Source organism: Gossypium hirsutum, chromosome D13 (genome assembly GCF_007990345.1).
Source record: "Gossypium hirsutum isolate 1008001.06 chromosome D13, Gossypium_hirsutum_v2.1, whole genome shotgun sequence".
Lineage (NCBI taxonomy): Eukaryota > Viridiplantae > Streptophyta > Magnoliopsida > Malvales > Malvaceae > Gossypium > Gossypium hirsutum.
Window position 1 is genome coordinate 57,763,322 of NC_053449.1, and position 16,096 is coordinate 57,779,417.

Below are 16,096 nucleotides of genomic sequence, written 5' to 3' on the forward strand. Positions count from 1 at the left end.
AACAACTTAAGATAACAACAGAGTTAGTGCCATGAGTTATCCGAATACCAACTTAATTAAAAAATGATTAAAACCTATTCTTTAACAAAATAATAAATATAATTATATAGTTTTTATTTTTATATAAAATCTATAAAATGCCAACACTATACTTGAACCTAATATATTATGGGTGAGCATTTAATATGTTGATAGTGTACTTTTCTTTGGTGAAAAATTAAAAATACAAAGTAATTAAACTAGATCAACAAAGGAGGATCCTCAAAGAATCTTAAATCGAGGCTTCTAGTGCAAATTGACTTAGCCAAACTATCTGTAATTGAGTTCTCTTCTCTAGGCAAATGTTGAATCTTCCACTGCTTAGACATATTTAGGACTTGAATTATCCTCTTGATTAGGGTAGAATTAGAGTTTATGGAAGAGCCATCTTGAATAATGTTAACAATCTCAATAATGTCATTTGAATTGAGATCCTATCGAATCATCTTTCCAAAAGAAGGTTTAACCCATCCAAGATCCCCCAAAGCTCAGTCTCTGTCACTGTGCAATTACATAAATATCGATAGAACCTAATGATCCACCCACCATTATGATCACATATGAAACCTCCAACTACTATAACACCTTCGTTAAGCCTAACCGAACCATATGTTCTTAAACAAACCCAACTACGAGCTAAAGGTGAAGAGTGGAGATAACTGCGAGGCTTATGAAGTGCAGTTTTGGAGATTAAAATGTATTGTTTTGCCCAACTGAATGAGATTTTAAGAATCTCATCATTACTCTAAGAAATGCCTTGAAAGGTAAGCAAGTTCCGCTTCTTCCAAATATGCCAAGCAATGATCCCAAAGAGGCATGGCCAATCCACCCCATCCAAAGAAATGTTGAAATGATTCTAAAGGTTTTCTGTCATCCAAATAGGGAGGGAACTAGTGCAAAACCTAAAGAGTTTGTCTTCTGGGATGAGTTTATCCCAAATAGTTCTAGCAGTAAGGCAATCTCTGAATACGTGCAACACATCCTCATAATCTTGCCCACAAAACCCATAAGTGTTGTTACTCCCAATGCCTCGCCTTACCCTTTCAGCATTCGTAAGTAGGCGTTGCTTGAGGGTGAGCCATAAAAAGAAACAGATCCGTTGAGGACTTTTAAATTTCTAAGGTATCTCCCAAATATGTTCTTTCGAATTCAATGTACCTTCTTAAATCTTCCCATAGGTGCTTTTAAGAGAAAAAGAACCAGTTGAAGTAGCTGTCCAAGTTATTTTATCAAGATCCGAAAAGGGGTGCGGTGGTGGAACACCTGCAATTTTGTTAATGGTCTCTTCTAAGATCCACAATCTGAAGAGGTCCAAATTCCACGATTTTTCACCTGCAACCATGCTACTAAGAAGACAATCCATATTAAGGTTAGAAAGAGATGGAATCTGTACAAATAAGGGACCACAATTTGGAATCCAAGGGTCACGCCAACATTAGATATTATTTCCATCTCTAATAGACCATAAAAGGTTTTCGCGAATGAGGGGCCATACCTTAGAAATGGATCTCCATAAAAAGAAGCATCTAAAAACCCCGTACTTTGACCAGGACCCGAACCCAAAGGGCATCATCGTTGACACATTGAATCCCAACTTTCTAAAGCCATATTTGCACTAGCACTAGAAGATCCCCAAACGAATTTCCGTACAATGCACTCAATCTCTTCATAAAGGCCTTTGGGAACCATCATCGTCTGCATAAAATAGCTTGGAATTGAAAGTAGAACCGATTGAGCTAAGGTCACCCTTCTTGCTAAAGAGGGCTATCTTGCATCCCAGCTAGACAACTTACTACGCACCTTATCAACCACAAAGCATAATGTATTGTTGGTAACCTTCTCATGGAAAAGGGGCACACATAGATACGTTCCCAAGTTACTTACCTCCTAAAAACTAAAAAAATCTACTGATACTCCTCCCTATACTGCCATCAACCCCTCTATAGAAAAAAATATTCGTCTTCCTCATATTAATCTTGTGTTCTGAGTAACCACAGAACTCATCAAGAATGTTTTTTATTACTCGAGCTTGATGTTCCTCAGCCTGGCCAAAAAGAATCAAGTCATCTGCGAAAAATAAATGTGATACCGGTGGACCATTACAAGCCAGTCGAATAGAGGACCAGTTACCAACATCAATAGCAGCACAGATTCTATGGCCCAACCACTCCATGCACAAGAGAAACAAATAGGGAGATAAAGGACATCCCTGGTGAACGCCCGTAATTGGCCAAAATTTTAGAGTTGGAATCTCATTCCACAAAATATGTATAGTAGAGCTAGAAATTGCAGACATAATAACATTACGAATAAAATTAGGAATACCTGTAACTTGAAGCAACGCGTCAATGAAATCCCATCGTACCTGATCATAAGCTTTCTCTAGATCAATTCTTATGGTCATCCATCTCTTGTTCCTTTGCATGCTTCTCGTAGAGTGTATAACCTATTGTGCGATGATGATCTTATCCATGATGTTCCATCCTACTACAAAACCAGTCTGTTCGGAACCTATAACTCTCGGAAAGATCATCTTAAACCGATTTGCAATGATCTTCATAACCAGTTTGTAAAGGACAGAACATAAACTAATATGTCGAAAGTGGGCGAAGCCCTCCAAAATTTGAATTTTAGGGATAAGCACGATAAGCAAGTTATTCAATTCCGAATCAAATAGTGTACTTTTTTTATTTCACAAATAGTTTTAAAAAACTTCACTAATGCTGTACCAAATATTTTTCAATACATTATTCTCTCTAAAATTTTAACTTTTTATCATTTTAACCAAAACCACTACATAATTTTTCTGTTTATATAAATTTTATCTAGTTAAAAATAAATTTTATATAAAAATAATAAAGAAACTTTGGTTTAACTCACAAAATTAAAGATTTAAGAAACTCAAGTCTTAAATTGTTTCTATATAAATTTTATATAAAAGTATAAAAAATAATAATAGTGCAGTATATTAATGGATGAAAATATACCAGAAAAAGGAAAAAAAAACTGTTTCCTTTTCTTCTTTCCTATGTGTATGCCGCCTTCAGCTCCGCTCCGCTCCTACCATCTCCTCTTCCATCTATATAATAAGCACACAGTTTCTCTCTCATTTGTTTCATTCAACTTCATTTAAAAATATAACTTTCAACAGCCTTGTTTCTTTCTCTCTCAGGTTCCTGCCATTACTTTTCTCTCTTTCTTTCATGTGATGGGTAGTTTCCCTGGAATATATATATATATATATGCGACATAATGTGTGTTTTTGGTTTACGTGTACATTCATGTGGACGATGATGTAATGTTTTCTGAGTCTTCTGCAAAATTTTGATTTGTCCAGCCTCCAAAGTCTTTGGAACATTTAAGGGTTGAAATGGTTATTTAATATTGCGTAATATGTAGATTATCTGGTTGTTAACAATTCTAGGTCTACTTGTTTGTATGCATATTTATATAGAGACACAGAAGACAACTAAAGAACTTAAGATGTCGACGGTCGGAAATTCAACCAATATATTTTGGCAAGAATCCCCGGTAGGGAAGCTTGAAAGGCAGAAACTCCTTCACCAAAAGAGTTGTGTTGTATGGATCACAGGTCTCAGTGGATCAGGTTTATACATCAAAGGACTTTCCCTATATGTTCCAACTTGCTCTTTTCTTGGCTTTGAATTTGAAATTTGCTTCAATCATGTTCAGGTAAAAGCACACTTGCATGTTCATTAAGTAGGGAACTCTTTACAAGGGGAAATCTATCTTACGTACTCGACGGAGACAACCTTCGACACGGATTAAACCAGGATCTCGGTTTCAAGGCCGAAGACCGAACAGAAAATATACGCAGAGTTGGTACGTATGCTCTAAGTTTAAGAGTTGATGGTTTTGCTTGGCGTCCAAGAAATGTAATATATGTATGTATAGCTACAAATCTTGGCTCAAGTATGGTTAAATGTGCAACTTTCACTAAAGTAACCACGGACATAATGGCTTAGAGGAACCCGGATATCGGTTCGGTAGAGCCGGAGGTGTGATTAAGGCATGGTTCTTCTTTGACGCATCTTGTTTGAGTCGGGTCTCTAACGTTTTCTGCAATATTAATATTTAGGTGAAGTTGCAAAGCTGTTTGCAGATGCTGGTTTAATCTGCATAGCCAGTCTAATATCTCCCTATAGGAAAGACCGAGATTCATGCCGTGCTATGTTGCCGGATGCCAACTTTATAGAGGCAAAACCCTTTTCTTTCGTTTGATTTGTTTTATCTTCTTATTTACTTGAATGAAAATGCTTTTTCCTTGTACATATTTGCAGGTTTTCATGAACATGCCTCTGACATTGTGTGAAGAAAGAGACCCGAAAGGCCTTTACAAGCTCGCACGTGCCGGAAAGATTAAAGGTTTGATCGATTGCCTTCGGACATTCGTGGACCGCAAACTTGCCTCCTTATTCCCTTTCTCCCCTCCCACCAACAACAACATGCATACATACATGAGCAATGGCCTCAGCTTTAAGGACTCTAACAAGGGAATTGTGTTGTGTATTATAGGTTTTACAGGCATAGATGATCCTTACGAACCGCCATTGAACTGTGAGGTATGCAAGCTACTAATTATGACATTGAGATTATAGTTAGGCTATCTTTCTGCAAACAGTGGGAAATGGATAATCATTTTTGCTTATTTCCAGATCGAAATAAAGCAGAAAGCCGGAGTTTGTCCGACACCAGGAGCTATGGCAGGGGAAGTAGTTACGTACTTGGAGGAGAAAGGATATCTGCAACATCAGTAATGAACTCTCGAAGGCGGTCGTTTTTACAACATTACTTCTAGGATTCCATTTGCCCCTAAGCATGGTTAGTTGGTTCTAATTATATCATCTAAATGAAGATTGTTTTGTGTTCTGGTGCTAGGGACTATGTTACTCGAACTCGAGGGTTTCGGGGGTCAGTTTGCTTGCTGCAACTCCATTTGCCCGAAAGCATTGTTTGTTGGTACTAATTACATCATCTACTAGTTGTTATTTTGCAGTTGCCAGGGATTAGCAACCATTGTTTTACTGGAAATTCCAGATTCAAGACATCCAACTTCTTGTATTCTGGATATAAGTTAATGAACACCACCTGTGACTTGATTCCTAGTCTATTAGGTTTGATTTTTAATGAAATGGTTCAGAAAAACGACAAACCAAAGGTTAAATTTTGCTGTTAGTCCTTATATTTTGCAAAAGCTGTAGATTTAATCCATATACTTTAATTTGGTATTTTTAGTCTTTGTACTTTTCAAATTTTAAAATTTCAGTCCTCACCAATTGTTAAATTCATCAAATTCTGCTATTTCTGAAATCCGACATGACAAACATATTATCATATGTATAATGCCATGTTAGTTTGTTATTTTCACACATTATTCACTAAAAATCTAGTTAATGGATTAATGATCGACGTTTGCATCATGACTAAAATTTCAAAAAAAAAGTTATTCAGTGCTATAGTTGGATGTCAAAGACATCTATTTTTAAAACAAAACGATCGGTCTTTTGATGCCATTACTTATCTATTCCTATAGATTTTATAAATTATAATTATATATATACTACAATACAAATTGCATAAAAAATTAATAGAGATGAGAAAATCGCATAAAATGCTTCTATTCTAGAACAAAAAAATAATATGATATAACCCTTTTTTTTATTTATATTCCATACACTATCCAGAAAAAAAAAAGAAAAAAAAAGAAGAATTTGTATTTAATTTATTGGTACCTTTCTTTTTTATATCTCCATTCAAATCTACAGGATAGATTAGGATCTATATCTATTATGATATATAAATCGAATTGATAAAATCAAAAAAACGCAAAAAAAAGTCTTTCTTTTTCTATCTCCGCCTAGTTTTTTGTTGTCTTACATTTATAATTTATACATCTCCATTTATACATGAAAACTACATCAAAATAAAAAGTGTAAAACCCATTTTATCTACCTATGCAAACTTGAATTTGATTTTTTTTCCATAAATTGGTAATTGGTCAAGCTCGAAGAAAGGGTATGCCCAATTTTCAATTTCAACCAAATTCGAATGAGACTCGTAATTAATATGTTAAATGATACATAATTTTGAAAAAAAAATATTTTATTATATTAATAGTCATTTTTCTTTTAATCATATGTAAATAGAAAGGAAATATCAGATAGTCTTTCCTACAAGAAAAGGTTCATTTATTGTAGTGGAAGACAATCAATTAATTCCGCGATGAAAATGAACTAGTTAATAAGTTCGAATAAACAAGCTCAAATAATTTGTTTTTCTTTTAAGTTCTAGGACACCCTATGATTTATATCATACTTTTTGAGGGGAATTCTTTGTATTTTTTATCGATGTATCTAACTTATTGTAAATAGAAATTATTGTAATATGTAATAATAAATAATAATTGATATTTTCAGAAAAAATATTATTGTTTTTCATTATAGTAACTTGGCGAGATCATTTGATTACTTCTAATTTTGAAATTTGAATATTTTTGAAATAGTTGCGAAAGATTAAAAAATTAAGAATAAAAATTCCAGCCAAAAAGTAACACAGAGAGTGTACTCTCTTTAATTTCTTTAGTCTCCAATGTTGTTCATCTTACAAAAGTAACAATGTCTGGATTCCCATTTTCAAGGACAATAACATTAAGCCATCAAGAAGCTGTATAAATGGACTATCCTCCAAATCCCAACCTCGAGATTTCGATGCGATTATCCCATCTTGAACTTCTGGCTGAGAACATGATTTGACTGACGGAGGTTAAGCACGGATAACAGCAGAAGTTGAGTGAATGAATATGTAATATCAGTCGACAAAGCTTTAGCCGGATTTCGATTTAGTATGCAAAAATGATGCTCTTGTTGAAACTGGGAAAACGACCTCGTAGAGATTGTGAAAGAACCCTTTATCATACACATTCTTCTTTACAATGGCTTCAGTATCCTGTAGAAGGGACTGTCTGAAGAAGGATTTACATTTGCTCTCTCGAGGCTTTCCTTCAGTAGTCATCCCGGCGATGTTCGCTTTCAGTGCCGCTGTACTCGCTCGTGCTTCGATCAGTTTCTTCTGCCAGCTTATGTAGTCTTGCCACTTGAAGGTCTGTAATTTCAGATACACTAGAAGAGATGAGTATTTCCAGGTTTATGTCAGAGTAAGGTAAAAAACTAGCAAACAAGGTCTAAACAGATCTGACCTCATTTGTTGTTGTGTTCGTGAGACAAAGATTAGCGTGATATGCGAAGAAACCCGCTAACAAGAGAGAAACTACACCCATGAACACCATAAGAAGTATCTGGGTGTTATGTGCGTCTAATAGCCACTGCGAAAACCAAATGATTACTTAAATTCAAAAGAAGCTAAACTGCGTAGAGAATAATCTACACCATAATAAACAGGAAATCAAACATCGAGCAATAACCCTAAGCAAAAATTCAGATACCGGTGTATGTATATATGACACTCACCTGTACGACATACGGAGCTAAACTGCGAAGAGAATTATCCACACCATAATAAACTGGAAAAACAAAGAAAACGACATCAAATGATTAGTCTATAGATTTTTAAGAAACTAGAAAATATTAGTCCAAATCGATTTACCTGTTAAAACATGAACAATTTGCAATTCTTTCAATCGTCCAGCAAGAACCAATCCAATAGCAATTGTCCCATAAATGCAAAGAAGGAAATGCCTGAAGAAATGCTAAATATGAATTTCGAACACTAAAATGGAAAAGCAGCTTTTTTGGTAACGCATATTACCAAGACAGGTCGAGCACAGATGAGTGCTGAACACAAGGATATGTCATGTTCTCAATCTCCAACAAGTACACAAATGAAAAAAGTGCTTTATATTAAAGGATAAAAAGCAGGCACTTCTCGATTACTAGATTTAGATCATCAGTCCAACCAAAATTAATCAGAACCTTTATACTTATAACTAACTTATATTAACGAAATTGGATGTTCAAAAGCTCCAGTCATAGTTAATGACTACGACCCAAGTAATTGACAGAAATGGCTGCTAGTGTTGGATGATTGCCACCTAGTTATGTTACTTGGACTCGTGTTTAACTGTGTATGTGTTTGACACAGATATGTTCAACAATTCAAGCAAAATGAAGAGTCAATGTGAACATCACCGCCCTAAGTAAATCGAATGAAAAATAAAGACCACTAGCTGCAGATAAATAGTGCAGAACTCACCATAAAAGAAAAGCCAAGAAGTATCGGGTATTTCTCTCCCCAATACAGTTATTCTGCAATATATAAGAGCATATTAAGTAGATATTGAATGAGATTCAGATTTTTTAAACATTATGTACATAAAACAACTTGCAACACAAAGTAAAATAACAAAGAAAAGAATAGATTGAGATGCCGGTCAAACCATCCATCCACAGTGATGATCAAAGCGAGCAACGCATCGATTGCATAAGCTGCAGTGCTTCGATCTAGCAGGTCTGGAACAATAGCAAAATCTCATCACACTTTATGTTAACAAAAAGGCTATCAATAAATACAAAACCAACGCAATGACCCTACTTTGGAATTTTACAAGTGGGACATTCTTTCTCGGTATAGATGATATTGTCATAAGGATAAGCAGATAGATATCGTGAAACATTATCAGCCTTCACAGTCCCCGGATCAGAAAAGCTAGTTACTAGAAAGAGCAGAATGCCGACAGCTACAGCCAAAAAACTTGCGTACCTAAAAGAAGATACAAAATACAAGGAAAAGAGGGAAGACGATCATTTTGAAGAAATCAGGTTACAGCAGAGAACTCGCTTCTTAGCACATACCTATGAACTTCACTCAGATAGTACCCAGGAATATAGCTAAAAGACGTCTTCACTATAATGTAATAAGTCGTTCCAATTATTGCCAAGTATATAAGCTGTCATAAAAAGAAAGTCATAAAATGGTTTACCACAATACGGAAGAAAAATCACCCCTTAACTAGTACAAAACAACCCTTTATAAGATCATCTTTTCAATACGGGTACTTTTCAAGCTAGGGTAGAATACTGGAGCATCTAAACCGTGAATTCTTATCATTTGCATCTGAGAGCGATTTCTTTATATAGTATGGTGTAGGTTTCCTCATTTGACGCATGTATGTTGGCAGTGAGTTTTGACATTAAAATGGACTTTATAGGGCAGTGACAGAACCGAACCTCTATTCGGTTTATCCTCATTCATCATATATAATGTGCATATAACTAAAGCCGTGAATCAGATGACAAAGATCAACAAGAAAACTCAGCCAATCATCTTATAATTCAATACAACATCTCAAGCTTCACACCGTTGTCACTCTCCCATAGAAGGGCAAAGGCCGAAGTTTCGAGTTCTCTCTCCCCCTAAGACTTCCTCATATTGATGGGTACCAAATGAATCTTATAATTCAATACTTTAGCAACTGAAACTAAATATCATTACCCATGCTGTATAGCTTTCTAATGTTCCCAAAGAAAACAACTTTCATGTATCCTAATTCAGATTCTACAATAAAATACCCAAATTCATAGAAATTCACTCAGCTATGAAACAAGAAAAAAAGCAGAAATCATTTTTCCCAGGGGCTTCAATTGGTATTAGAATTAAACCTGTAAGATAGGATTAGGCCTATCACAACAATAATACTCAACGGAAAGGATCAAATTTGTTCCTCTATCTCCAAAAACAGCCCCAATAAACCTCCTGAAACAAATTAAAACAAGAAGAATCATACCCAAAGCAAGAAAAAAAAAAGAACCCATCAAAGAAAATGTGGTAAAAAGAAATGGAAGTTACAGGAAGTATTGATAAGCTCCGAAAGTGAGGAAACGATGGATAGAGCTGATGGGTGTTCCTTGGAAGATAGGCCACTGCCCACAAAGGAAGGAAACAACTATTGTAAGAGTTATCAACCCATGGCATATCAATGCCCAATGCAAAGACATCTTTGTGAACAAGAATAAAGGGGCGAAGCTTTTTCTGGGTCTTTGAGACACAGGGAAAAAAGGGGTACTTTGTGAGAGAAAATCTGGAAGATTTTCAGGAAGAGGTGGCTTGGTTTGACTTTTCGATGTTTTGTTTTACTTTTATGGCAGTTTCTTAGTTGGGGTTTGGTTTTTCGGATGTTTGTTCTAACTTCATGGTATTGAATTGTTTAGTGCACGAACTGAACAGAGAGACAATTTATCAGAAATCTTTTCCTATTTGATTATTGAATTGTTCATTGGATTGGATCTTTCCTTCTGAATTTGGGAATGGGGTCATGGCCTGTATCAGTTGGGTACGATGTTAGAAAAGAAAATCGATTTAATTATATAAACTTAATTTTTTATAGGGTAAATTCCAAGTTGGTCACCCAACTTTTAGGGTTCTTTCATTTTGGTCACTCAAAATGAAATTCTTACAATTTAGTCACTTAAACTTTTAGGGCATTTTCATTTTAGCCACATCATGTTCACACTCTCATTTTGGTAAAAAAATTGGTTTCCCTCTCCCTCCTTTCGTTGATCTACCCGTAGAGTTCATATTCAAAATCCTAAACCCTAAATTCCGCTGTGAAGATAGAAAATGGAAAACGGGAAAAGAGCAGAAACTTCAATTCGATGGAAAGTTGAGTAAGGTGAGTTGCGGTATTTAATATACCGGTGGTTTGAGGGATCTGATTGGTGGAGTGAACACTCACGAAGATTGCCAACGTGGGAAAAAAGTTTTGGTTTCCCGCGAAAATCTGCTCTCTGTTTGGAATCGTATCGGTTCTTTGTCTTTTATTCAATATGAAAACGCTGTCGTATAAATGTGCCACAATTGATGTTACTTGAAAGGATCTCAAAGTTTTGCCTAAACCGATATCTTGTTTTTGGGCTTTAATCATTCACAAATCTTCATTGTTTTTGGGCCCAAAAAGAACCCAAACATATGACTGCCATGTCTCGTGTTTTTTTTTACTAATTTCTAATATCACATGTATTACATATAATTTAAGGTGTTTAAATTTTAAAGTAATTTTAAATAATATAATTTTAATTATTATAATTAATTTTTAATTTTTTATTATAATTTTAATAATTATAATTATTCTTAAACAAACAATTATCATAATTTCTATTAAATCATAATTATTTTTAAAGTATAATCATCATAAATTCTATTTTATGTCAATCTTTTTAATTAATAATTTTAAATTAAATATTGAAATTGTTTTTAAATGTAATTTTTGGAGTGGGTAATAATTTTTGAAATTTTATTGGGCGAAGAATTGACTTGAATGAGTGTGAAATTATAAGTTTTAATAGTTTAAGGACTAATTTGAATAAGAGAAGAATTAAAAAGGTTTTAAGTTATGATTAACCCAAGGGTTCGATAGCTATGATGGAGTCAATTGCCGTTCCCTTCTCTGCCGCCGAGAATTGTGGTCCCCCATCAGTCAAAATGTTTTGAATTGTTGGAGGGATTGGATGATTCAACCCAGGAATTAATAACCATTTAAACACTCATATATGTTTATTTTTGTATAAAAATATTTTGTATGAGAATTAATTTGTTTACTCTAATTACTTATATCATATATTTAAAATTGAAGATTTTACTAAAAAATTCAATTTGTGGAAACCATATTCGGGCAAGTATTCTATCCACTATGAAATTAAAGGCATATTGAATTTGTGTATAAAAATTTACGTACTCTAACATGGAATTAGTTATATTGTATAGGATTTTAATCTTTTAATTTAACCCAACCAATTTCACTCAATTCAACTCGAATTGAAGTTCACTTCAGTTGACTTGATTCGAAAAAAATTTAAATCGAATTAAGATGATAAAATAAGATTCATCAACTTGATTAATTCAAAAAAATTATTTAATTCAACTCGATTCGATCGAATACTCACCAACATGCTAAAAATGTATTAAAACAAAAGGGAAAGAATCATACAATGTATCTGAGCTCTATTATGCGTGGATTATATTATTTGATAATGAATATAAAAGTGGGCTGTAGTATTGGCTGAGTGTGTGTGTCCATATTCGAGGGAAGTCCACAACAATCCAAAAACTGATCCCAGTTGTTGACCCATTGCCAATGCTTCCAAAACTATAGGGGGACTGTGGGCTGAGAGAGAGATGCCTAATAATAATAGCAAAAACTAGAACTTCACGGACAATTACAGCGGCATATATAGACAGACAGATACTAGCTGTTTGGTTTTGCTTCCTCACTCATTTTTCCAATTACTTATGTCTTGTTTTATTTTTATTCCACTTCCTTTTCTTTTCTTTTTTTCTAATTTCTCATTAAGTTCTATATTTTTTTTATTTTTAATACATTTTAAGTTAATTATTCCCCCTTACTCGTTTTTAATATATTTTACGATTGAGAAGATATGAAATTATTTTAAATATTTTTTATTAAAAATAAAGATTATTTGAGTAGTAAATTCGACAAGGGATGTATTAATATAAGATTTATATTATTTTCTTTTCAATTTAAAATTTTAAATTTTAATAATTAAGTTGATTGAGGATTTAGCTCGATTTGTATGGGCATTATTATCAATGTAAAAGAACATGGGTTCGAGTACGCTGAAATGCATTATCCTCCTACTTATGGGTTGAGGAGAGACTTTGGGTAATTTTAGATATTGTCTAACAAAAAAAAACATATATGACCAGAAATTATAACAAGATTATTTAAAAAAAACTTAATAATTAATATTTATATAAATCAGTCATATATGCTAGATTTTTTTAATTAGTCAAATAGGTCATTTTTTTCAAAAATTAAGAAAATAGATTGATTTTGGAGAGAGTGTGTGAAAGCGTGCTTTCCTGCCACCTGTGACGTGCTCGGTTGGATGCACTTTCTTCCAACGATCATTTCCCAATGGTCAGAGTTTGAAAGAGGCCAACGGTATTTTTTTTTAAGAATCTCGCATCTGGCAAATAACCATATTGGGACTACAAATTGGATCCTACACTTATCAACGCTTTGGTGGAAAGATGGAGACCAAGATATACACATTCCATCTTCTATACAATGATTGTATAATCACACTCGAGAATGTAACTCTACAACTCAGTTTACCGGTGGATGGACTAGTCGTAACAGGGTCAGTGGTAGTTCGCAATAAAAAAGATCTTTGCGAAGCATTTTTTGAGGAAGGTGCTGAGAAAGTTTCAAGGTGGTTAGATAGATATGAAATGATTGGAATATAATTTCAAAGATCTTCCTCCAGACATGACTACCATTGTCAAAAAACAATTCGTCCGAGCATTCATCTTGAGGTTATTCGGGGGAATTCTAATGCCCGATAAATTTCAAAATTTGGTACACATAAGATGGCTACTACACCTAATCGAATTCAAAGAAAACAGATGACTGAATTGGGGATCAATCGTGGTGGCCACGTTGTACATGAAGTTGTGTCAGGCGACGATAGCGACTACCATTTTTACGCCCCGAGTGAAAGGTGGAACCATGGGTCGAGTTATGTAGGGCTACTGGAATAGCTCGAAGATATCCGGCTGTTGTCAGATCAACGCTCGAAAGTCGAGGTTAGTTTTTTTTTCAAACCTATAATAATTACGCAATAATTTGAAATTTAAAATTTTACAAATAACAAAATTTATAATTGTGCACTACAGTTTGAATGGATGTCATACGCCGATTTGGATATCATAGAATATGTCCCACTCAAATTTTTGGCTATTTGGAGTATGTGGGACATGAGGGTGCCATTGATAGTTTACGCAACAATGGAGATGCACAAATTGGATCGAGTGATGCAACAGTTTGGACAGAGGCAACAAATTCCACCACAAGATATCAAAGCACTACACAATTTTGATTTACAGAGGGAAAATTAACGAAAATTGGCAATATTTCCACAAGGACTATATTGACATTTGGGATCATAGGATGGATTCCTTACCCATTCACGAATCTTTTTCACATCAGATATGGTGACCTATTTGGAGTACATGTATTGGTTTAGGGTCGCCGACAAGCCATATATACTGTCAGTGGAGGCGAGGAGTAGGCAACTTTGTCCGAATAGGCCTCGGTAACCGCCCCAGCATCATAGGTTCGGAGCAAGTGCCGCGACATGTTCGTCATTGGATCCAACCCAATAAAGGCCACTGATGGTTACACCACATCCCAATTAGTTCCCTCCACATATTCATATTCCTTTCACTAACTCCATGTTTATTTCACAAGCACCACCACAACATCCTGCATCTACACCTCTTGCTGATATGAATTTCGCTATAGCTCCGTCCCCAACATATTACACCCCGATGTCGATATTGATGTTGACACAAATGTCGACACCAATGCTGATACTTGTTCTAAAAGCAATGCCATCATCAATATCGAAGTAACTGAGTTTTACGACATCGTACAATTATTCTTCAATAGTGCCACAAGCACTCACCGCGTCATTATTTTATCAATGTGCCTTATCATCGTAACCCCTTCTCATAGAATAGAAGACACATGATAGGAGGCTAGGATGACATCACACTCAATTAAGGAAGAAAGAGATGAAGACGAAGACGGGGGTGGAGATGAAAATGAAGACGAGAGTCGATATGAAGATTAATATGGGGGTTGAGGTGAAGAAAAAGAAGATGAAGACGATGATCGCGACCAAGAGGAAGAGCCGACACCCCAAGTTGTACATAGAAATCCTACCCACAACTGTCAACCACCACCCTGTGACACACATTCGACTCGACGGCGCCAGTGATATATTTTTCATTTACTTTTTGTGATGTAAACATAATTGATATTGATAAAATATGATAATGTTTTTTTTATATTTTTGTTACAACTTATAATTGTCTTTGTTAAATTCTATTATATATTGTATGAAAATTTTCCATATATAATACTTGATATGAAACATGTAACGATTCGAAAGTTAGTAGTGTCGCAAAACGTGGTTTCAAAAGCCCATTTTCATAAACTGGAGTCATAAATATTTTTATTCAATTTTTACGGAGTTATATAGTAGGCGAATTGAACTTTGGATAGTTACTTTTATCGAATTAGTGATTAATTAAGGTATAGAGACTAAATTGTAAAAATAGTAAAAGTTCAATCGCTAGAGAAATTTTAATTGGTATTTGAAGTAGGGCATAAAGTGGCAATTTTTTCACTATGTTGCTTTCATATACCCTAGATGCATAGCCTCTATTGATTGTCCCTCTCTCGAACATCCATATTGGTGCGTATCCGAGTAGAATTCGGACAATTGTTTGGGAAACGACGCAAGTTCATATTCGGGGCCAACTCAAATGAACGTTGGACACTTGCGGCTACATACCCTAATATGGGACGAGTGGGAATTTAAATCTCCATACATTTTGCATGTGTTCTAGTCTGTACATATCGTTAATATAATGCGTGTACTATATTTTAACATTCGCACACGCAGTAATTACATTTGTGTATGGGAATCGAAGTGCTTGGAATCTCTCACTATCGAAAGTCCATTTCGCTAGGTTTGTTTTCATGTGCCCGTATCGTAGACCCCTATCATATGATTGTGTCCATTGTTCGAATGATATATTAACGAGGTAGGCAGTACTGGCGCTGTTGATGGTGCACAAGTTATCCAATATTTTATGGAAACGATGTTAGATGAGTTTGTACCCTGTCAAAAAAAGTATACCTATGAATGCAAACAATGAACGAAATATCGTATAACAAAGTTGTGGAAATAGTGGCAACTACGTACCCATGTTAATGCATTGATCTTGCTCACTTTTCGAAGGCCATTTTGAGTGATAGCTGGAGCCGACATGTCGTATACAATACCTATGATGTGCGAGATCCTAAAAGTCACTGTGTTCTTCAATAGCATCCAAGATTTTGGGTCCCCTATCGGAGATGACACATATGTTGGGCTGCGGGCAAACACGATGGCACAATCAGATAAGGAATAAGTCACAATTATTTGTTATTTTTTCTGAATTATAGCAAATGCTATTGACAAAATCCTCTAATTACCATCTCGGGCATCAACTA

At 34.8% G+C, this 16,096-nt stretch overlaps 2 protein-coding genes across 3 annotated transcripts; one reads left to right on the plus strand and one right to left on the minus strand.

Moving 5' to 3' along the window:
• The first annotated feature begins 3,086 nt into the window (after window positions 1-3,086).
• Window positions 3,087-5,288, plus strand: LOC107890156 (adenylyl-sulfate kinase 3). 2 transcript variants are annotated; one of them, XR_005923084.1, is made up of 8 exons: window positions 3,087-3,211; window positions 3,494-3,646; window positions 3,733-3,882; window positions 4,139-4,257; window positions 4,341-4,425; window positions 4,576-4,622; window positions 4,716-4,881; window positions 5,057-5,288. XR_005923084.1 is itself a non-coding variant. In XM_016814658.2 (7 exons), the coding sequence occupies exons 2-7, from the start codon at window positions 3,523-3,525 to the stop codon at window positions 4,815-4,817; spliced, it is 627 nt and encodes a 208-aa protein (XP_016670147.1). In that variant the 5' UTR covers window positions 3,087-3,211; window positions 3,494-3,522; the 3' UTR covers window positions 4,818-5,288. The 2 variants fall into 2 exon arrangements, 1 of the variants encoding a protein (XP_016670147.1); XM_016814658.2 differs by having other exon boundaries at window positions 4,716-5,288.
• A 1,305-nt stretch (window positions 5,289-6,593) lies between these two features.
• LOC107888296 (probable protein S-acyltransferase 17) lies at window positions 6,594-10,349 on the minus strand. Its single transcript, XM_016812360.2, has 10 exons — window positions 9,862-10,349; window positions 9,675-9,768; window positions 8,868-8,962; window positions 8,608-8,775; window positions 8,453-8,525; window positions 8,269-8,321; window positions 7,663-7,754; window positions 7,527-7,579; window positions 7,256-7,381; window positions 6,594-7,161 (listed from the first exon to the last, which is right to left on the minus strand). Exons 1-10 carry the CDS (start codon window positions 10,008-10,010, stop codon window positions 6,883-6,885), a joined length of 1,182 nt encoding a protein of 393 aa, XP_016667849.1. The 5' UTR covers window positions 10,011-10,349; the 3' UTR covers window positions 6,594-6,882.
• Window positions 10,350-16,096: the final 5,747 nt, after the last annotated feature.

What these genes read in the sequence shown, in the direction of transcription:
- LOC107890156 (XM_016814658.2), top strand. Translation starts at nt 3,523, where the DNA reads ATGTCGACGGTCGGAAATTCAACCAATATATTTTGGCAAGAATCCCCG. An exon ending in CACAGGTCTCAGTGGATCAG is followed by an intron (nt 3,647 to 3,732) that starts GTTTATACATCA and finishes AATCATGTTCAG; the next exon opens with GTAAAAGCACACTTGCATGT. An exon ending in ACGTGCCGGAAAGATTAAAG is followed by an intron (nt 4,426 to 4,575) that starts GTTTGATCGATT and finishes TGTGTATTATAG; the next exon opens with GTTTTACAGGCATAGATGAT.
- LOC107888296 (XM_016812360.2), bottom strand. Translation starts at nt 10,010, where the DNA reads ATGTCTTTGCATTGGGCATTGATATGCCATGGGTTGATAACTCTTACA. An exon ending in CCCACTTGTAAAATTCCAAA is followed by an intron (nt 8,526 to 8,607) that starts GTAGGGTCATTG and finishes CTATTGTTCCAG; the next exon opens with ACCTGCTAGATCGAAGCACT. An exon ending in AATTGTTCATGTTTTAACAG is followed by an intron (nt 7,580 to 7,662) that starts GTAAATCGATTT and finishes TTGTTTTTCCAG; the next exon opens with TTTATTATGGTGTGGATAAT.